The sequence below is a fragment of the Condylura cristata genome, unplaced genomic scaffold (assembly GCF_000260355.1).
Source record: "Condylura cristata isolate star-nosed mole 26May11 unplaced genomic scaffold, ConCri1.0 scaffold00025, whole genome shotgun sequence".
Lineage (NCBI taxonomy): Eukaryota > Metazoa > Chordata > Mammalia > Eulipotyphla > Talpidae > Condylura > Condylura cristata.
This window is the reverse complement of record NW_004567126.1, coordinates 17581804-17603940: the sequence shown is the minus strand read 5'-3', so window position 1 is coordinate 17603940 and position 22137 is coordinate 17581804. Positions and strand designations below refer to the sequence as shown.

General features: G+C 44.5%; 1 protein-coding gene across 1 annotated transcript in view; it reads left to right on the top strand.

Annotated features, from left to right (window-relative positions):
- Window positions 1–3697: 3697 nt before the first annotated feature.
- The window catches only part of TECTA (tectorin alpha), a 75449-nt gene continuing 57009 nt past the window's right edge, over window positions 3698–22137 (top strand). Inside the window, exons 1-6 of the mRNA XM_012729955.1 lie at window positions 3698–3725; window positions 10361–10425; window positions 13777–13910; window positions 16679–16966; window positions 20532–20669; window positions 20985–21150. Of these exons, the coding sequence (XP_012585409.1) occupies window positions 3712–3725; window positions 10361–10425; window positions 13777–13910; window positions 16679–16966; window positions 20532–20669; window positions 20985–21150 (805 nt within the window). The 5' untranslated portion in view covers window positions 3698–3711. The remainder of the gene's footprint in view (window positions 3726–10360; window positions 10426–13776; window positions 13911–16678; window positions 16967–20531; window positions 20670–20984; window positions 21151–22137) is intronic.

Here is a 22137-nt window from a genome sequence, read left to right as displayed (position 1 = left end):
TATATATATATATAAATACATACTTAAAAAACCATTTAAATAGAAAGCATTCACATGGTTAAAAAAATCAAACAGTATAAAGAAGTCATCTTTGGAAGATCACACTCTAACTTCTATATGCCATCTTTTATTAGTTTGTGTGCCTCCCAGAGTTTACAAAAATAAAGCCAACAGGAATATATTTTTACGGTTCCCTCCTTGCAGAGCAAAGTTAATAATGCATTCTATACTATCATATGCTTTGCTCTTTTTTTTTTTTCACTTAAAAATATTCCTGGAGCTGTCTCTACGGCAATGTGTGGGGGAATCATCTTGACCTTTGTTTAGGAACAACAGTAGACAGCATTCCCTTCATGGATGTAATTCATAATCTCTTTGACCACAACATATTGCTGATAGACATTGACGTTTTTCTTCCTTCCCCTCTTCCAGTCCTACCGTTTTTTGTTGGCTATTTTCAATTTGATGCAGTAAACAGCAATGTTCTTTTACATGCTTGAAATAAATCTATAAAATACATTCCTGAAAGTGGGATTGCTGGATCAAAAAGGTCGTATGTTTGTCATTTTGGAAGATATTGCCAACTTGTTCTCCACTAGAGTTAAAGAATGCTTAAAAAAAAAAAAGTTTCCATTCCTTGTACATACATGCAGAGTTGACTGCTCTGGGGCCTGATGTGGGCTGTCATCACCAGGACACTGTACTTCCCAATGAGATATGCAAATCCAGGGGCTGGAATTCAGCTCCACTCTGTGAGAGCCATACACGCCCTCTACCTTATGCGCCATCTTCCCTCTGGAATTTGTAAGTTTTAATCACTGGTGAGTGAGATTTCACCTCTTCTGGAGGTGAAATCTCCACAATTATAAAGAATTTTAATTCTTTAAAAAGACAGATTTCAAGATATTTGCCCTACAGTTTTTTAAATATATTTTTACATCACTCTTCCTTTTTGTACAAGGCATGCTTTCTCCTCGCAGGTGTAGTCCCATGAAATCCCACCCCCAGTTGACCTGTGCACCATCACCACAGTCCCTTGTGCTCTTCCCTCCCCTGTTTTGACTCTGCTCCTTCCCCTGCAAAATGTCTCTGATGCATAATTTCCTGTTAATTTTCCCCCCTTATTTGGTTCCCCTATATTCTTCCTACAAGTGAAACCATCCAATAATTTTTTTTCTGGCTTATTTCATTGAGCATAATCCCTTCCATCTCCATCCATATTGCTCTGAATATTTGCCCTACAATTTAAACCCCTGAAGCATGCAGCTGGCAGTTGAATTAACTGTCGCCATGCTACTAATAAACACAAGAAGTTTTGGAAGCATTACTGTTTTTTAGGAATGAAAAACTAAGGCTCTGACTATTCCATTTTATGAACAGTAACCGCCAGACCTCCAAGAATGAAGATTCCAAGGCAGAAGAAACAAACTTCCAGACATGGCGCTCTTGAGAACCCTCGCTGTGAGTCTGCCATTTAGGAGAAATCTTCAGGGGCATATTTGCATTTTCTCCATCACTCCATCCATTCCAAAGCGTGTACTATGGGTAACATTACCATTTCGGGAGAATGTAAGTATAGCTTTAGATGTAATCACTTTATTGAGCTAGATCTAGGAGACTCAACATCATCAATCAGTGGATAAGTGGTAGAAAAAACTGCACAGCAAAAATATCCCTAATCTCCAAGGCAGGTTTTGCAAGGAAGCAAAATGAACAGTTGTCCAGTGTTTATGAATAACATCCCAGACGCCAGTGTCACAGATACAGTGCTCTGGGGATCACACTGTAGGTGGTGTTAGGAGTGGGAAGGGCTATGGGGAATAATACCTGCAAAAGAAAAGGGGAAGCAGCACAGGGCAAAAGGGACCCTCAGATCATGTGGTCCCGACAGTATGCAGCCCCCGGGACACCCTGAGTGAAGACTTCCCACAAAGGAGCCGCATCTTGGGCAGAAATGGCCTGGGCCTTTCCCCGCTCTCCTAGACCACTGATCCCACATCGAGGCAAAAGGCTGAAGCAGCAGTGGAAGCACCACTTGGGAGGTAACACCAGAGAGGCTGGAGTGCTGTCCTAGAAGCTTTTGTATGGTGCAGCATCCACAATATGAAGACTACATGAACCCCAAGACCCAGCTGTAGGGGCAGGGGTGGCCCCACCTGCCATTACTCACATTGACTAGTGAGGGACTTTGCAGCTTGTCAGAATGTGAGATCCAGTCCCCAAAGAGCACACGGTCACCAGGGGACACAGCAAGTCCCACTGACCTGCCAGTTATGACCGTGACCTTTCTGGTTTGCTTATTATTACCTCATAAAACGTAACATAATCGACACTGGTTTGATCTGAAGGAAAAGTAGGATGTTGTGAGCGAACCTTACTCCCTGTAACCAGAAAGCATCTTGTCTTGGCTGTGGTTGCTTGTGGTGCAGCTTCCCCCTCCTTAGGCAATACACAGGTCCAGTGCTTTATCCGGGACAACGAAGAAGCTTCCCTAGGCTTTGGGTAGACCCCTCTTCCTGCAGGGAAGTGAAAGAAGGAGGAGAGTAGTGGACAGGACTGTCACTACAGCTGATTTCAGGGCCATTGCAGGTTCCCTTCGCCTCCCTCTCGCACTATCCATTTGGCGCCTCTGCTGAGCGCAGAGGTTGAGCTAGTGGTTTCCAGCGCAGACTGAGTCCCCGGCAACCGTATGCTGCTCAGCGTGCATTGCCACACTTTTCCATTGCAGTCACAGTAGGGCAACAGCCACCAAATGGCCCTCAGAGCCCCTCATGCTGGCCCCGGGCACACCACACACAAGTACCAGCAGCCAACCTGTGGCTCAGGGTCACAACTTCTAGCAGGTGGTGGCCATGCTGCTTTCACTTAGTCTCTGGACACAGGGAGCCCAGTCATAACTGGCAGGTCAGTGGGACTTGCTGTGTCCCCTGGTGACCGTGTGCTCTTTGAGGACTGGTTCTCACATTCTGACAAGCTGCAAAGTCCCTCACTAGTCAATGTGAGTAATGGCAGGTGGGGCCACCCCTGCCCCTACAGCTGGGTCTTGGGGTTCATGTAGTCTTCATATTGTGGATGCTGCACCATACGAAAGCTTCTAGGACAGCACTCCAGCCTCTCTGGTGTTAACTCCCAAGTGGTGCTTCCACTGCTGCTTCAGCTGTTTGCCTCAATGTGGGATCAGCTGGCACCTTCTGTGTCCTGGCATTTGTACTCCAACAAGTGCATCCTATAGTAATGGGCACACACTTCACAGCTCCATTTTCGTAAGGGGGAGTCCCTAGGCAGATGTTTTGCATGGAATTCTGTACCGGCAGAGCAAACATTCTGTGAGCGTGTCATTTGTGGTACAGGCTGATGTCTAGGAAAGGCATAGTCACATCCAGGTGATGGGTCTATCTCTGGTCTTTCTGGGATGAAAAAACGACCCCATGGAGTCATTTGCCACCAAGAAGCCAGTGAGTGTTCCCAAGGGACACTGACATACTGCTGAGCTTTTGCTGTTCTTGGCAGGTTGAACATTGAGGCAACAGGAGCTAGAGCGGCCCTGCTAAGTGGAAGTCCATGCTGTCGGGTCCACGTGTCTCTTCCACCCGTGCTCCTTCACACATGGCCCCTTGTACCAACGTGGCCCCTTCATACATGTGCCCATCGTACCAACACAGACAAAGACTGCCCCGCATCAACTGGCCATGTCATCTCATCGACTCTGCGATGGATGATTTCTGGTGGGTTTTAACATATAGTGCAGCGATCCTCACACTTGATGTCCATTCCCATCTGCTTCTCCAGGGTGCCTTGTCACTGATTTTACAACTTTTTCTTCCAGGCTCTTATCCAACAGAATATGTGATTCACCATGGCCGACAAGTCTGTACATGTTTTAACCTCACAAACAAGTCTCCTTTGTTCTGACACAGGAGCCTTGATAGAATACAGGGCAACATAGATGTTCTACACACTGGGAAGACGCTCTCTTCTCATTGTCTTCCAAGCCCCACTCCACCTGAGTGAGGCTCTAATATAGCCTCTAGACTTGCACACATCCCAAACTGACTTATATTTACACAAACTTAAGCTTTATTCCTCTACCTGCTGTCTATCACCCCCCACACACACACACACATATGATCAAGTGTGTGAACTGGATTGGGGTGGGGGTGCGGCAGTAATAACCATGGCAAGTGACATGCCTTCTGACACATACTGCTCATTGCCACCTGAGCTACATACCCTCTCCATCCCATGGCTACTGTACCCACCTGACCTTGTCTCTTGGTGGGTCCATCAAGATCAAGCTCCTGATGAGAAGTTGTGACCACACTCTCATTTGGCCAAATGTCCTTTGGTCAAATGTTCCATCACAGGTCCCAGCTGCACACCAAGAGCTGACTTTCAAATGTGTTATTCTTACTCCAGAATTCCGGTTGCAGCGTTGTAATTCTCCTGCTGGGATTTGCAGCAAACTACACATTCCATCTTCTTCCACAATGTCATCCCCAGCAATAAAGGATGGACTGAATGTGAGATGCAAATGGTAGGCACATTTCTGCCTGGTTCTGTGATAAAGTTTCCATGCTCTCTGTCCAAGTCAAAGTTGGCTGAGTGCTATATTGCTGGGATGTGGGTTGGAGTAGTTTCCTAGGTATGGAGTGCATGACTTCTAGAAAGAAAGAAAGGCAGAAGAATTTACTTGTAGAAGGGATCGCAAAAATCAGTAATTTGTCTTGTGTTTCATTTGGAGGGGATGTTCCAGAATGTCTCTAACTAAGAGATCCTAAAAAAAAATGTTCTGACATAGTAGTAGCCCTGAACCTTTTAAGGATTTATCTTGCACCATCTGGAGCACATGTGTCTTTCCAAGGCCTCCAGCCTGCTAGCTACCTCTTGCTCGTCATGCCCAGTTATCAATGCAATGAATCAAGGTGATGTCTATGGGCTCCAGATGGCCCAGAGTTCAGCTCCAGGGCAAGCTCTGAATGTATATATGACTGTATGTCCCATTTAAAGGTGTATTATTTCTGATCCTCGTTTGATTCAGATAGGGGCAAAAAATGCATTTGCCAAATCAGCTACCTTAAGCCAAGTTAATTGACTCTATCAAAGTTACTGCTAATACAGCAGTTGAAAAGTGGAGCAACTTGGTTGAGCTTTAGTCATCTGGGGTCATTCTTCAGGCCACTTAAATGGAGATCTGATAGACTATTCCACTCTTGCTCATTAAGAGTGACACTAAGTTTTATCATGTTTCCTGCCTAGGGAGAATACTGCTCTATCTTTATGACCTTGCTTGGGGTGGAGGGGCAGCTTCGGAAGTTTTCCACTTTTGTTCCTTTCTAAGATAGCTCTTACCCCACCGACCAAGAACCCAATCTTCCAAGTACATAAATCTCAAATCTTAATTGTCTACTGGGGAGATGACATCCAGGTGGGTCCGCAGACCCAGGGGGCCCTGTGAAGTGGATGTGGCCAAGACTCTTTTATCACCCAGGCTCTGTATGTTCCCACTCTGTCATTATCAATGTTAAGTCAAACCCCTTGTTCAACAGTCCTCAGAATATGTAGGCTTTCTCCTTTCCCAGGACTACAGTCTCTTGAGTAAATGGTACCATAGGTCTTTGGGGAGAGGCTGGAAGAATCATCACCATTCATAGTCATCCCAGTGTTGCAGGGGACCTGATGACCTTTTCAGTCTACAGTTCCAGATTTAAAAACTGATTCAGGTCCACAATTTGAACAACAGATTGACATTTTCAACTGGGGGCATCTTCCCTCAGCCTCTTGTTCAATCAGTGTTGCTCTTTCTTATTATGTGTAACGAGAAACACCCTGCTGTCTGCCCATCTGCTTTGCCCCTTGGGTACCACACTATGAATCATTATCACAACTCTCCATGGATCAGGGCCCCTTGGCTGATGGTCTATGTCACTATGAAGATCATTACCCCTGTTCTTCATTGTCTCATCACCTGTGACCTCTCCTGCATCCCAGGTCTGTGTAGGTAACCATCATCACCACTAAGCTCTCCTACTGAAGCGGGTGCTTCTCTCATTAATGCATTCCTGCTTGCTTTGGAGAATGATACACCTGTCTTCTGGAACTTTCTATGGAACAGGATCATCTCATAGCTCTTCCAGACTCACATAATATACCTGATCAATGTTTCTACTTCCAAGCCTTTCAATCTCACATTCTGCCATATGACACAGTAATTCAGATATTTCAACCTCACTCAGGGCACTCACTTTTTTCCAGGCTGCCAGAAATAGATCTACCAGCAAACTTGCTTCATCCCTGGGGTCCTTGGTAGAAGTAAAGACTGTGTCCCAAGCCAATAACCTTCTCCTCACTCTGTGTTTTGGCCCAGTCTCCTCACCCTCTGAGCTGTGCAACACACACTGGCTGGGTCTCACAGCCCCTCAGTCTTTGTTCCCTGGCCTCCTTTATCAGTCCCAGCATATCACTGGCTGGATTATGTTGCATTGATTCTAGGCATTGCAGGCAGAAATGCAGATGGGAGCAGCTTCTGAAGGGGACAACTGTTGCCTTGTGGGAAAGAGTCTCTCATTGTCTTCCTGTGCTGGGAGAAATTTTAGCTCTTAAGGAGATGGAATAGGACATGTCTGAGAATACAGAAGTTTTGCAAAATCTGGAGTATCAACGTCTTGGGGGCCATCTGCCTAGATAGATCCATCCACACAGAATCACAAAGGCATCACGTGTGTGTTCAATCTTGTATGTAGAAGATTATATACAATACTCATAGTAAGCACTTACAAGGTTTTCCCAACTAGGCTCTGATTTTGGCATAAGAAAGCGTCTCAGTTGAGCACCTGACAATTAAGGGGAACCCTGCAGTTAAAGCCTTAGTTGTTCATGGGTCAACTGTATTTGAAATGTTTTTCTCCTGCCTAAAAAGTGTCATCAGTCTATGCCACCTTTAGAAAGCACAAATATCTTGGGTGACCCCTTGAAACTACCTCTGTACCCTAGATCTAAATCTTGTCAGCATCTTTGTACACTTCAACTCAATCAGCACCCCTGCTGACCACGGAGAAACAGAAATAGTCATTTGTCTGTGACCACGTTGTAAATACCCAGAAGACACTTCCTGACTGGCCAATGCAAGCTAAGCCAAACCAGTCTCTGTTCAAGTGGCCCACTTCCCCCCACCCCCTCACTGACAGCACCATCTTGTGGTTCTGATTATGCCCAGATGGCATTTACCCACCCCAGCAGCACCTCTGCCTCAAGAAGGATGAAGCATTTAATATGGGTCAAAGGGCTGAGGTAGAAAACATCCTGTGTTCATGAAGAAAGAAGAACAAGGCCATTATTGTGCCTCAAGCAGTTTTTAAAATAGAGCCAACTGGCCCTCCCTGGTGGCGCAGCGGGTTAAAGCACAGCACTGAGAATCTGAAGCCACTTCCGTATGAGTTCGATTCCCGCTTGCCGCCTGCCCCGGAGGAGACCACATGGCAAGCCAGACCTCTCCTGACCCGCCCGCTGCTCCCCTCAGCAGTGTACTTCGTCGATCTGCCTGTTCTGCTCCCCACTCTGTCTCTGGTGAAGCCTCTCACCGCCCCTGAGCCTCTGGCCTGTACCCCAGTTCTGTATGAATAAATAAATAAATCTTTAAAAAAAAAATAGAGCCAACTATTTGTATTTCAAGACATATAGGTTGACTAAAATCTTAATAAAACTTGGGCAAGAAGAATGCTTTTCTAGGTGAGTCTTGGACTTGAGGTTAATTTTATTTTAAATAGGCCCCTCCAAAACATTAGATTTTCTGTTACATTAATATGTTCCTTTTGGAGGAAAATAGTCAGCTGACATCCCTAAGTAAATCTATGTGGAGGAGCAGTAATACTGGTGGGAATAAGCTTAACATGCAGAACCTACCAAATTATCACAGGAAAGCATTGGGAAACTATTGAACCACGTAGGTTAAGAAATTAGTTCCCCAAACACCCCTGTCCACATTTGAATGGCTTGGTCAACACGAGTTCTGTTTGTTTGTACAGTTGGTGTTTAAATGCCCGATTAGAGAAAAACTTGGAGTAATTTTTAAAATCCCGCTGATTGGCAGAGTTGGTCCCAGCTACATTCAGATGATCTGTCTCTTGAACACATTTCATTTTAAATATTTTGAATAGTAGATTTAGTTTATTCTTCACCGTTTTCCTCATTCCTCATCGAACAGACCACCTCTGTTACCTTGTTTACAAAACCTTTGCAAATCAAGTACTCACTGAAAATGTTAGGCAGGGCGCTGTTTCCTCCACCCCCTCTGGGACCCTCTTGCTATCAGGGAGGCTCCCCCCACCCCCGGGGGTGGGGGGGGGCGTCGCTTCCCCTGGTGTGGGAGCGTGGGATCCGGCCTGCCATTGGCTACCGGTGTTCAGTTTTGCTGGAAAGTGCCTTGGCCTGTGGCACCGCGCGGGCAGAGAGAAAAGGGAAGGACTGAAAGCTACATGAGTATGAGAACGTTTCTTTAAATACTTCATGCATACCTGTGAAAAAACAGGGTAGAATCTATCTGTGGCTACAGTTCAAAACTAGAGAAACAAAACAAGACTTGAGTACAAAACCAACGTCATTTAAATGTAGGAGGCAGCGGCTTTGTGGGGAGTTTTAATCCCATGCTGGCGAATGTTAATTCTGTAACATTATACAGTGGCCTTTTTTTATTTGGGTACAAAGGTAGAAGGGGGGTTTCCTTTGTGTTTTTCAGTGCAAAGTGATTCTGATCAGCAAGGACCAGGATCTCAGCTCCCAGTGCCTGACATTTCCATCTGAATCTACTTTTTTTTAAGGGGGGAGAAGAAGGTCTAGTTTTTCAGGAAAAGAACCGCTCTACGCAATCCTGAAACCGATCTTTAGATTTACTTTTCCTTAATCAATAGAAAAAAACTTAATTGCAACTCAACACTTATCTGACTCTAGCGCAGGACTAACTGAATTTTTGGTTTTACGAGTAGGGGATTCAGACATCATTTCAGGAATCAGAAATAATTGGCAGCAAGTGGGGAGAACTGACATGAATTCTTGTTGCACCTAAGTTTTTCCTGTTTTACCAAGATCTGGCTTAATACTTTTGACTCAGTTCCTCCAGTCTCTACAGAACAGGTTAGTGACATTTTCATAAATGCAAATATTTAAATCAATCCTCCTTACTGCTTTCTGAACTGTTTCCCTAAGGGCTCCGAGGCTTAACCTTGCTGGTCATTTCCCTCTAAAGTCGTGTGTATTTCTGCTAAGGCTTCATACCCTTTTCAACAGAGGTGACCAATATTGTTGATGTACTTGAGCTTTCAATGTGTATGCTTAACAACTGGAGATTCACAATAAAGCTCTCCCTGGGTAAACACCCTGGTTTTCCGAGGAAGTCTAGCAGGTGGGTTGTGATAGTGCCTACTAAGAAGAGGAGGGTTTGCAAGAATACTATCAGCAGGCTTGATGGTCTACCCTGTACTTGGTTCTTATGTAGAACGCAGAACTTGTACCTGTATGCGTATGTGTGTGTGTGTTTCAGTGACTGCAGCAGCACAGACCACACAAGCTCCTCACAAACCTTAAAGCCGCGAGTTCAACTGATGGTAACTAAAATGAAAGCCTCGTTCTCTTCTGTGATAATCTTTGTTTAATTGATTTGTTGGAATTAATCATTTACTGTGTGCTGGATTCCGCTTTTACTGTTATTCCAGGGAGCTACCCTGACGTGGTTGTTTTTGTGACCAGTTTCTATCATTATCTTACTGTGGACAGTGCAATGTCTTATCCTACCCACGAGTGCACTGTCTTATCCATGAATCTGGCCAGTACTTCCAAAGAATCTTTGGCTCCATCCTATAGAGGTGATGGTAAACACCAAATCCTCCTGCTTGTAGAAACACAGGAGGTGTCAGTGCTTTTATTTGATCCTGATTGAAAGCTGTTGTGAAATTTAGGAGAACCGAGTCTCACAGACGATGACAAGTGGGCTAAACAAGCAACAGGGTACACGCATTTCTAGAAGGGGCTCCCATTTCTCAGTGCTCTCGTGGCACAGACGGATGGATGCCTTTCCCTTACTCATTGCCATGGTCACTGATGCTATGTAATTTCCTGACAATTTGATCTCATTACACTTCCATACTGGCTTCTCAAGGGGGAGTCCAATTTGTTCATGAAATGCTGAACTTCGGAGGACCTGCTGGCATTCAGGGAGTTTCAACCCGACTTGAAACTGTTGATGTTGTTATGTGAATTTGTTCTGTGATGGTTGTGATGTGTCTTGGGATTTGCCACCAAACACACCTGGTGTTCTATTTACTCTGGCAAGCTGGGGATCTTTTTTTTCTTTTTCTTTTTAAAATTCCAGGATGAATTATTCATCATTACTTAGAATTTGGGTCTCTTTCATCTTCGCACTTGTACGGCACCAAGGTGAGTACTACAGAATTCCATAAAGCTCTTGATTAGCATGCTCTTGAATTTATGAAGAGACATTTTTGTTGGAACCTTAATTGTCAGGGCAGGTGTACATGTGTCTACAGATACAACAAGAAAAATGTAAATTAAATTCTGTTGTCAAGGGCAAACTGCATTAACTTTGAATGACAGTCACTTACATTTCTACTTTTCCTTATTTAACTTTGAACAAAATTTGTGTTTACCAAGTTGCCCTATGTTAATGCAGTCTTTCAGATAATGCAAATTATTTTTATTAAAAGGATATAGGTGTGTGTATCTCTCCCTGTGACTGATAAACGATTCCCATTATAGCGTTTAAGTTATGGCACAGCCTTTAGCAAATACACTTGGGTTAGCCCAAATCAGAAAAGTTACAGCGGACACTGATGTTGTGACCTCTTATAATACCCGAAAAGCTATACTGCAAGTGAAATAAGAAAACCAGTGCCCTCGGTGATTCCTTCTTTATGTAGCATTATCCAGCGAAGGTAGGGACCACAAATACATCTTTCTACTATTTTTGAATTTTACACAAGAAACATAGGGACAACTACATAGATAGGAAGCTTTTATGGATAAATTCTAAAGCATCAGCCTTTGTTTTGTTAGTCTAGTTCAGCTGGCACATTATTACAAATCTAAGTGAATAAATCTATAAGCCATGTGTAGCCCTAACATTTTTCCAGGCTTGGGTAAATTTAAATATTGCAGCATGCAAAGTTTTATGGGAAGGCTCTCTGTAAAGTGAGTCCCTCTGACTCCAGCCCCCTTTTCCTGTTCTAGGAAAGTTCTGAGAACAACATTAAAGCTTGTGAAATCCCCAGCCTAAAGACAGCATGCTTAGGGCTACTTTTTTCTTTTATGAATTCTAATGTTATTGCTATCATTTGTTTGCAAATAATATTTTTATTATAGTGACGGTGTCTATGGTAGAAATTATTGTAGTTTGAAGCTACTCCTTCTTATTAAGCACCCTTTTTCTACTCAAAAGTACTAAGTATTTCTAAAGTCAGATACCTTTATTATTTGTGTCTTTTCAAAATTGAAAGTTTTAATTGTCCATTCTTATTCAAAATCATGAACTAGTTAGTAGCATGCCTAAAGAGAAGAAACTTAGAGATGTGTCTCGCCTTTGGAGCAGAGAGAGAAGTTAAGTCTCCATGCTCCTAGCTTTCTGTCTCTTCTCTGAGGGGTGTAGATTTTCCATTTCATGGGCAGATTGGTCAGTATTGCCCAAAATTGACCAGTTAATCTTTTTTTTTTAATTTATTTTTTTAATTATTACAAAAGTTTATTTTTACATCATTTTGCACATTTTTTTTTCCATCCCGATTGTAATCCCTGCGGGTTTCCCATCACCAAATCACCCGTGTGCCACCACCATAGTCCCATGCATTTCCCTCCCCCACCCCGTTTTTGATCCCATTCCCCACTCCACCCCCACAACATGTCTCTGGTATATGGTTGTTCATTATTTTTGTTATTTTCTCGCCTGGTCCATTATACTCCTGCTATGAGTGAAACCATCCGGTATTTTTCTTTCTCTTTCTGGCTTATCTCACTAAGCATGATCTTTTCCAGCTCCATCCAAGTTGCTGCAAAAGACATGAGTTTCTCTTTTTTTGACCAGTTAATCTTTATGAAAATGATTACAATTCAGTGTTGTTCTTTGAACCCTTATTCACACTAGGGCATCACTCCTGAAAAGTTTTGGGTGAAGGGTAAATGCATGACATGATTTGATTTATTATCATTCATTTGAGAAAGTTCATCACCCTTCAATTTTTAAGTGCCTGTGTATTATACAATGCTAGGGATTGTCAAACGGTTTAAAAAAAATCCCTACCATCTAGGAATTTGGAATCTGTCACTTCTGTGTAAATATGAACGTTTGAGAACCCTTTTGCCTACTGCTTGTGGCATTAAGTGAATCACATCAGCAGGGACTCCTGTGATTAATTTAACTGCATACTTCCAAAAGCGTTGGTTGGCTTCCAGAGACTTCTGGGACTTGGGGAACAATGCTTCCACACTAATGACCAGACTAGTTTTCCCTACCTCCCTCTGATGTGGCCATTGGAAGCAGAGTATTCTCCATGCAGACAGATCTCCTCTTGTCCTGCCACCGAAAAAGAGAAGCTGGCAGTGCCCAGGCTCGGCTGTGTTGCTCTCTGGCCTCTTTCTATTCTCTCTCCCACGAGCTGCTGTCTGCTCACTAAAGGCTCCCAAAGGCACAAGACTGCCCCTGGCCCGGTGCACACCAGCCTATTGGCTCCATCAGCACTGAGCAGGGGCTTTCCTGAGGAACAGGCTGATGTGTGAGACAGTGGCGAGCCAGTATCTCAGCAACAGAGGCCAGAAACCTGAAATGGTCTTGTCCTGAAAATTGCCTATCAATTTAGAAATATGTTCTGATGTTCTACTTCCATTCCAGTGAGGAAGCAATAGAGGCAGAGAAAAGAGACACCCCCCAGTGTAGGTGATGTCAGAGATGCCTCTGGATCTCGTCATCCTGAGGACATTACCTGATAGTTCCTGCCATTAACCCTTGCAAGAGTTTGGATAAGAAACTGTTGAGCAACAAGCCACTGCCAGGGAAGTTGGAGACAGCGTGCCAGGGAGGAGCTGAGTGTGTTCGTGCCAGGGGGGTGAGGAAGAGCCAGACCTTTTCTCCAAAGTGTCCTCCAGGGTCTAAGCTTCCTCCCGCCAGAGGGTGCCATGTCCATGATAGATAAACAGAAGCTGGTCTGGCAGCCTTTGGTAGGGCTGGAGCTCAGAGAAGGTCACTCGCGGGCCAGTCAACACAAGTCCTCTCCTACTTTTGTCCCGGTTCCAACTGTTGTTTATTCCCTTCTGGGATCTGATCTCTCCTATTGTGAAGCAGGAGGGAAGCTACTCCTTTCAGGAAAAGGCATGACAGAATTCTTAACTAGAAAGCGTTTCATAGCCACGTCTCTCTGTCTTGCCTTCCCATCAGGGATCAGGCCCATCTTAAGCCACGCCAGGCTGGAGGCCCCCTCTCCCTGTGCTGGGAGCTCCAGGCAGGAGTAATGATTTCATCGCCTTCTGGTCAGTTTTAACCATTGCGCTCATCAAAATAAAACCCAGAAATGAAGCATGAAGTACTTTCTCCTCGGGAGAAATGGTACCTGTCCCGTTTCCACTGCTAGTGATAAGGTGCTGTGTCCGCGGATAAGTACAGAGGCAGCCTGGCTTGCTTTTAGTCTGAGACTCACGGAAAGAAGCTGGCATGCGTGGGTGGAGGGAGGTCTGCCAACGGGAAGCGGATTCTGCTGTCTGTCTAACTGTCATCTCTCTTGACAGCTCAGCCCAAGGCGCTCATGTATCCGTTTTGGCAGAATGACACCAAAACCCCGAAAGTAGACGACGGAAGCTCATCGGAGATCAAGTTGGCCATCCCCGTTTTCTTCTTTGGCATTCCTTACCGCACCGTCTATGTAAGTGGAGGAGCGGTGCTTATTTTTGTTTGTTATTAAGGAAACCCTTTGAAACACCTTCTTCCAGGGGCCTGGGAATGGAGGATTTATATTGGCAGCCAAAATGACAAGTTCTGAGATGTCATGAGCTGATAGGTTTTATGATTAAGAAAGTCAAAGGTATATTTAATGGCTAATGTTCATAGGAGAGGAGTATACAGGGCAATAAATCGGTTTTGTGGGTGATTAAACACAGAAGTGAAGCAGAGGCCCCAATGCCATGAACATTATTTCTGCTACTTGACAAGATAGAAAGATACAATGAACCACAATAGGAGCAATAGCATTTTTCTTTCCCTTTTGGGGGTGTGAAAAATTTAGGCATTGGTTGTTCTTAAGGTTCCCACCAATTTGGAACAGAGTTGGAGCAGAGCTGAGGTGTAATCAACTATTATATAAAAGTTGATTTCTGACGTGGCCCCCCCCCCACCCCACTGGACCTGAGATATGCCATGGGGTCCCATTGTCAAACCTGCAAGAAATGGTACAAAAAGTACAAACTCTCACCCATAATCAGAGCTCTCCTGGGTATCTGTGCTGTCAAGATCTTTTTTTTTTTTTGACTATTTGGTGAGACTGTTGCATAGTCTTTATCTTTGCCTTCAAAACTGGGTGAGGTATCTGTAGATCATATCCCATCCCATCCTGTCCTGGGTCCCATGCCAGAGGGAGAAATGAAACTCCAACCTCATCCATCTCTGGCCATCTCTAATTCTGGAACCTCCATCTTCTCCAGCTTTTGACTGGTGCTCAGGGCTGGCTCCTTTCCCTCTCATGGGCCTACGCAGTGGCCCCCAAGCCTGCGGTACTGCATCACCTGTGACGCAGTCACTTCTCAGACCCACTTCAGACTGACTCAATGCAAAACTGTGAGAAGAATCCAGTAATCTGTATTTTAACAAGCCTTCCAGGAGATCTTGACACCCCTAAAAGTTTGAGAACTAGAGGACTTAATCAAAATGCACCTGAGACTTGTCAGGCTTCCTCTGCAGTCTGTGTGTTTTAATTATGCCTATTATCCCTGAGCAAGCACATCGCTCTGAAATGACTTTTATAGTCTACTCTCAGCAGAGTTTCCTTCATCTGTAACCGCTGATTATAAGTTCCAGGATGTGTTCGTTTGATTTTAAAGATGAGTGAGGGGTAGAGAACTTCTATCTGGAAATCTCAGACTTCCAGACCACCTTTAGTTAAGTTCCCCTTTCTCCTGCATTATCCTGTACCCCATGAGTCTGAATAATTCTTTCCCTTGCAAAAAAAAAAAAAAAAAAGTCCCTTAATTTGAAAAAGACTTATTTGCGCACAAATTGTTCCCTCGTTTCTAGCACTTTGAGCACTGACATTGTTTTCAAGACTGGCTGGTTGTTCTCAGTCTCTCCAGACCGCAGACAGGTAATGTGCTCCAGCTTCATTTCCAAACCTCAGACCTGTGCTTCTGAAATGAGTCAACAAACCCTTGGCCCTGTATTGATCATCCACCTCTGGGGCCTGGGGGCACTGATAATACCCGGAATATTACTACATAATGTAAACATGACAAACAATTGGTACTTATAGGAAAATGTTCCCAGGTTTTCTGTATCCAGAAATTACAGGGATTCCCATCAGAGACATTTCTGCTCTTGAAGCACACAAGTCACAGGGTTAAATCAGTCTTATCTACCAACATATGGAGCTGCAGACGCAAGCAGAGGCTGAATTGTTTATAGCCCTTGAATCAATTGAGGGTGCATATTAGCTGGTGATTTGCAGTAAGGCTTCGTCATTTATTAAGTTTACTCAGCTATTTATAAGTCATGAAGAATTCACCGTAAGCTAGTGATGTATGTACATTTACGATGTAAAGTATGTGTATCTCCGTTTTTATGTAGCAATTACACAAAGAAGCGTTATCATGGAATTAGGCATTTGCAGGTTGCAACCTTGTGCTTGTTCTAGATGTAGAGCAGCTGTGACCTCAGGGAAGCCCTCTAAATGTCTCATCCATCGCAGGATAGAATTCCTCCTGAGATCTGATTTTGTAGATGGAGTATTTATCTTTTCCTGATATTCCTCTTGTCATCTGTAATTGTGTTTGCTCAAGTTGGGGGCATGGTCTGAGACATCTGAGACATGCTTAGCTAGGAGATTTCTCGGTTTGTAAACAGCATAGAGTGTAATTGTACAAACCTAGGCGGTACAGCCTACAACCCACCCAGCCAAATAGTATTATCTGTTGGGACCAGTGTCACAGGTTCAATTCGTTATTGACTGAAGCCTGATTTGACGTGTGATTGCAGTGGAATCAAAGTCGAATATAGAATTTCTCAATTTTTAAAATTTAACTTTTATGTTTCCTGGTCTTTCCCCATCTCTTTTACATTTGTGACTCTTTTTACTGCTTCCGTTAACCCTGTCCGGCTCAATACACACACACAGGCACACACACATACACACTGGCATATACATGCATGCACACAGCAGTAGCATTTGATATGTATAAATGGAGATAGAGAACATGAAACTGAGACTGATTATTAATAAAAAAATGAAGCTGGCTACAAATTGAAAGTGAAAGAAAACCAATGAGTTTGTCTGGAAATAAACGAACCTCTTCATTGAGCAATGGGACTTGTGTATGGGGTTCCACTTCAGGAGTTAAAAGTTGTCTCCATTCAGATGACTAAGTAAATGAGCCTCTGGAGCGACTGTATCATCCAATCCCCTGTGCAAAACTCTTATTGTTGCAGGTCAATAACAATGGCGTTGTTTCCTTCAATGTGCTTGTGAGCCAGTTCACACCAGAGTCCTTTCCCCTGACGGACGGACGGGCCTTCATTGCCCCTTTCTGGGCAGATGTACACAACGGCATTCGAGGCGAGATCTACTACAGGGAGACCACGGACCCTGTCATCTTGAAAAGAGCCACCAGGGACATCAGGAAGTACTTCAAAGACATGCCAACCTTCTCTGCCACTTGGGTTTTCATTGTGACGTGGGAGGAAGTCACATTTTATGGAGGGAGCAGCACCACGCCTGTAATAATCCACATTTTTGCATTTCCACTTCATAGCCTGACATCTAATTCTTGTCCATCTTAATTTCTGTGACAGAGTCTAATTGTCAGAGCGAACGGTTGTCCTTTTCCTGGAGTTAAACTAATGAGCCTTGTCACCCACTTTCCCAGAAACAGAGGGAACTATCACAGCTAACCAGCTTGGTCAGCTGGAGTATTTCAGAAGCTGTGTCTTCCCTATCACTAATGGTTATGAATTTCTAAAAATGACCCCTCGTGATTTTCTTGCAGTAGTAGCAATCCTGTTCTGCAAGAGAGCGATGGAGACACAGAGGCGTCCTCCAGGCCACGTGAGTAGGGACCCACAGCAGCCCACAGGGCTTTTTTTTCCAACTAGAGGCACAAATGCCTCTCTCCATCAGCTCATTTCCTTTTTTTTTTTTTTTCCTTCTTTTTTCACAGAATTTGGTAGAAAGAGTAATGTAGGCGTGCCAGTTTGGGGCACAAAGGACCTAACTCATTTTATTTTGTTATTGTCCCCCCCCCTTTTTTAATTATGATTGGGGCTGGAATTATTCATATGTGGTGTTAATTGGAGTGGGCAGTTAAAGTGTTTCCTGAGTAAAGTTTCAACATCTGCTCTGAAATCCCAAGTGAGCAGTCAAATAAAAGCCAAATCAGAAAGATTATCACTAGCATTATGGTAGAGATAATGAACTTTCTACATAAGGGGACAGAATACCGTTTTCATCAGAGCCTGCGGCTTGTTTGGGTGATGCTGGCAGTGGAGGCTTTTGAAATAATGGCCATGTCTTCTACTGTCTAATTTCCAGTAAGCAAATCACTAAAAAAAAAAATCTGCCCACTGCTTTTTTTAGGATTATTTTCAATTCCATCTGTTTCCAATTTCCTTGGCCATGCGTTGGTTGTTTCAGGGTGGAACAGAAACTACTGAATTAGAGACAGAGGTAGAAAGCCCTGGGCTCCTCCCAGTGAGCTCACAGTGGTTCGGTACCTGGAAACGGAGGCATCAAGGTACATTTTATCACTAAGAGGTTTTAGAGAACAGAAAGGCACAAGTTTAAACAGTGGCTGCATTGGCTAGAAAAAAGCTCTAAAGAAGCATACATTTCCCTCTGTCATGTTATGGATTGCTAACGACTCCACGGGTGATGTTTTATGTCCTTTAAGCCTCATACCTTACAGCGTTAGAATGCAGGATGCCAGAGATCGATAGATTTTAGTGTCAGTTGGGGGAAAAAAAGAGAAGAAATGCCCATCAAATGCTGACCACCATTTTTTCCCAAAAATCTTCCATTGGCAATAAAAGTGGCAAGATAATTTAGACACTTTCTGGTTTGTACTTTGGAGCACATTTCTAGACAAGCTGAGAACTCTTTCTATGAGGATGAACGAGGTAACATCGAAGTGCTTTGAGCTCCTCGGAGAAAAAAAGATGATACAATCATCCAGTGCAGACAACGCATCCATCTATCCCAATCTTCCAAACAGGCCTCTCCCAATTCCCTTTGTCCCAGGTATCCTCTCCTATGTAGGAACACATATCCTTGGCCAACTAGACACTGGATTTGAGGGACACTTTAGAAGCAGAGAGCCCAGTAGAAAAGGGGAAGAGCATATGTTTATTTCAAGGAATCTGATCTTTACTGAAGGCTTACCGTGAGCCCAGCCCTTAATGCGATGGGCTATTTTTCCATCACTTAGCCATCCTAAGAACATTCCAGAATAAGCACCCTCTCTGCTGTGAAGGTGAACGAAGAGGCTCAGAGAGCTTAAGTAACTTACCTGAGTGTCAAGAAAAAGTGTTGGAACCTCACAGGAGGCAAAACAAGTTTCCAGTGGAAATTTGTCTCCTGGCTCTGACCTTTTTGGTCAGCTGTCCTCTAGCTTTCACCGGAATCCTCAGATGTAGAAATGGGTTTTGCGAAAAATATCTGGATACATGTAAAACTAATGCTGAAGAATTGGGGTGGGGGTGGGACGGTAAGTGGTAGTGAGTCAGAGGGGGCTTGAGGGCAATCAGCCTCTGAAGTATCATTAGGATGGTTCTGAGGTGACTTCTGGGATGAGAAATGGGTTGCTCTCAAGCCTGCTAAGACCAAGATATTTCCAGCTTCCTTTTGATGAAAAATTCACTTCCTAAAGGAGCATCCTGGTTCTGAGGGAGAATTTTGCTTTAGTCCTTGTGTGACCTTGAGTTGGTGCCCATCTCTTGAACTGGACCCTGTAGAGAGCTTACAGAAATCTTGAGCTGGCTGCTCCTTCATCTCCTTGTCCCACTTTCCCCTCTGTTGAGAGGGGCCAAAGAATGAAAGCATCTACCTGGTCAGCTCTATCAAAACCGCCATCGGCTGTGGCAAGCCTGAGCTGGAGAAGAAAGTCTCATTTACAAAAAGGGCTTTTCTTCACCTGTACCCTGTCTCTCTCCCTGGGACTGAGACGAGAGATTTGGGGCTTCCAAGATCCTCTACCCCAGTTTGATTACACAGGATAAGGATTTGGGTCTTCCTTTGCATCGAGAGAATGCTAACCAGGATGCTATCAGGCAGCTGGGAAAAGGCTAAGTTTGAGTGAAAAGGTCAAGGCAACCTCTCTCTCTCTCTTTTTTTTTTTTGCTCTATTTCTATTTGTTTCCTGAAAACATGTGCTGATTAACGGAGGGGGATAGTAGAGCATATAGTTGGCCACAACTTATTTCTGGAAATTTTGCAAGGCTTGTTTGAATCTATATAGCTTCTCCTCCTAAAATGTTTAATATTAAGAGTGTGTGATGACAGTTCACTTAGACACAGACAGGGGGGTTCTGGCCCGAGTCCCGTTTTCTGTTGATGGGTCATTGCAAAATTTCTAACAATTTCATTTCCCTTCAGCCCCTGCTTTCCTTAGGCATAAAAGATGAGAACGGGCAGCCAAATCACTCGTCTTGGCATTGGTCTGAGGTACAGATGAGGTTTGAGAATTTTGCAGATATAAAGCGATGTATCAATGCTCAGAGGAGCAATTTCTCCCCACAAAGTGCTTTTAAAAAATCATTTTCCAACTTCCATTTAAAAAAGAGGGAGACATGGCACCAAGATTGGAGGTTTTTTTTTTTTTTTTCTCCTCCAGGAAGCAAGAGCACAATTCATACCAGCACTTCAGCCACGATAACTAGCATTTGTTCTCTCCTCCCCACCCAGCCGCCCAACCTGCTCAGGAAACAGGTGCCGGCAGCCCTTTCCCGGGCTCGAGGTCTCCTATAGTTTATTCTCATGCTGCCATCTATAGGTGGCCACGTGTTATGACATGTCAGCCTGGCCTCTGCCTTTGCTGTCTGGTGCAAGTCATAAGTAAGAAGGCCGCTGAGTCAGACACTAGGTTATTCTCAGGCAATTTCTCTTTTAGATGCACAACCCCACATGTCTTCTTTTCCCACTGGAGGCGAGAACAAACTCAGAGAGGAGGCAGAGCGTGAGAGGAGCCTGGAGTTGCAGCAGCTCTGAGCCTCTTGGAGGCGGGAGGGTGCAGGGCAGAGGGGCCTCTGGTGGGGAGTGTGACCCCTGAGACGGCCCCTTCCCATCTTGTAGGTGAACACCTTCCAGGCCGTCCTGGTGTCTGACGGCTCGTATACATTCACGCTCTTCAATTATTACGAGATCAACTGGACCACAGGGACGGCGAGCGGTGGGGATCCACTGACCGGACTAGGAGGAGTGATGGCACAGGTAGGTAGGTGTGCGTGGCCTCCTCCTGCAGGTATCTGAAACATCAACTCTGCTTGTTGGCTCCACGTCTGGAGAAAGTCCTGCCAACAGCTGCTACCTAGATGGGCTTTTCTGATCTTGCCTCTCTTCTTTCTTGTTGAACCAAGGGGGGCATCAACCAGGCAGGCCTTCCCCACCTGGAATGGGGGCCCCAAAGACTAAGAAAAGAAGTCTCTTAATGCCAGGTGGGCTGACTTCTGAAAATAAACCTTGGGGCAGATTAACCAGTGAGGGAGGCGTGTGCGCTCAGAAGTCTTTATTCCCTTTGTGCTCTAGGCAGGATTTAATGGTGGAAACCTCACCAATTTCTTCAGCCTCCCTGGGTCAAGAACCCCTGATATCGTGAATATCCAAGAGACCACAAACGTCAATGTTCCAGGCCGCTGGGCGTTTAAAGTTGATGGGAAGGAAATTGACCCAGCCAATGGCTGCACCTCCAGAGGTAAAGGCTTTTCCTCCCCTCTAAGGCAAAGCGGGGTTTGTTTAGTTTAGATTGACAGGCAGGCTTTTAAGCTATGGGGGCGGACTCATTCCCGATGCCTTACTCTTTTGACATCTCTCAGCTGGGTAAGAGAGATCAAGGTAATTTTAGCATGCACATTCATCACCCTGGGAGCAGAAGCCCTGCATTTGCTACACTGTAGTGTTCAAAGTCCTTGCCTGGGGTGTGAACACAGCTCCCTGCTCAGAGCAACTCCAAAGTGGACAGGATCTTGAGTGATTTCTCAGCCAGAGGGACAGAAGGGAGCCCTCCTGCTTAACATTATTTTTGTTGTTGTTATTGCCATTCCCCACCCTTTACATTTTTTTCTTTTTCTCTTTACTCCTGCTCTGCCATCTGCACTTTGTAGATCCCCGGCAGTGGGCGAGTTGGCACTGTTGCCAGCTCTCCACTAGAGTAAATCAGTACTTCCTAGAGTGATTAGAAAGAAAGAAAAACTGCTGCCCAGTCTTTAGGGCAGCATCTCCTAGAATCCTCCTACCAGCAAAACATGGGAATTTGCAGAGAATCAAAGCTGGCCTTAGGTCTGTGTGGGGTTCCTTTACAGTGGCATCCAAAGTGCAAAGCCCTCTTTGAACTATCAGAAACCTTTGGGATGTGCAAAACAGCCTGGGACTCTCACGGGAACATCCTAGTTCATAGACTCCTGCTTCTTAGGTGTCTAAAAGTATTTAAGAAAGAGTATTTCTCTTTCTAAGAATGGACGTGATAGCTCCTACAATTTAGGTCTGTGTGGGCTTCCTTTTCAGAGGAAATCATCCATCCATTAGTCTGATCATGGACCCATCCACTCATCCATTTACCTACACACCCATCCTCCTACCCTTTCACCCACCCACTTACTTACCCACCCACCATCCATCCATCCACCCATCCACCCATCCATCCACCCACCCACCCATCCATCCATCCACCCACCCATCCATC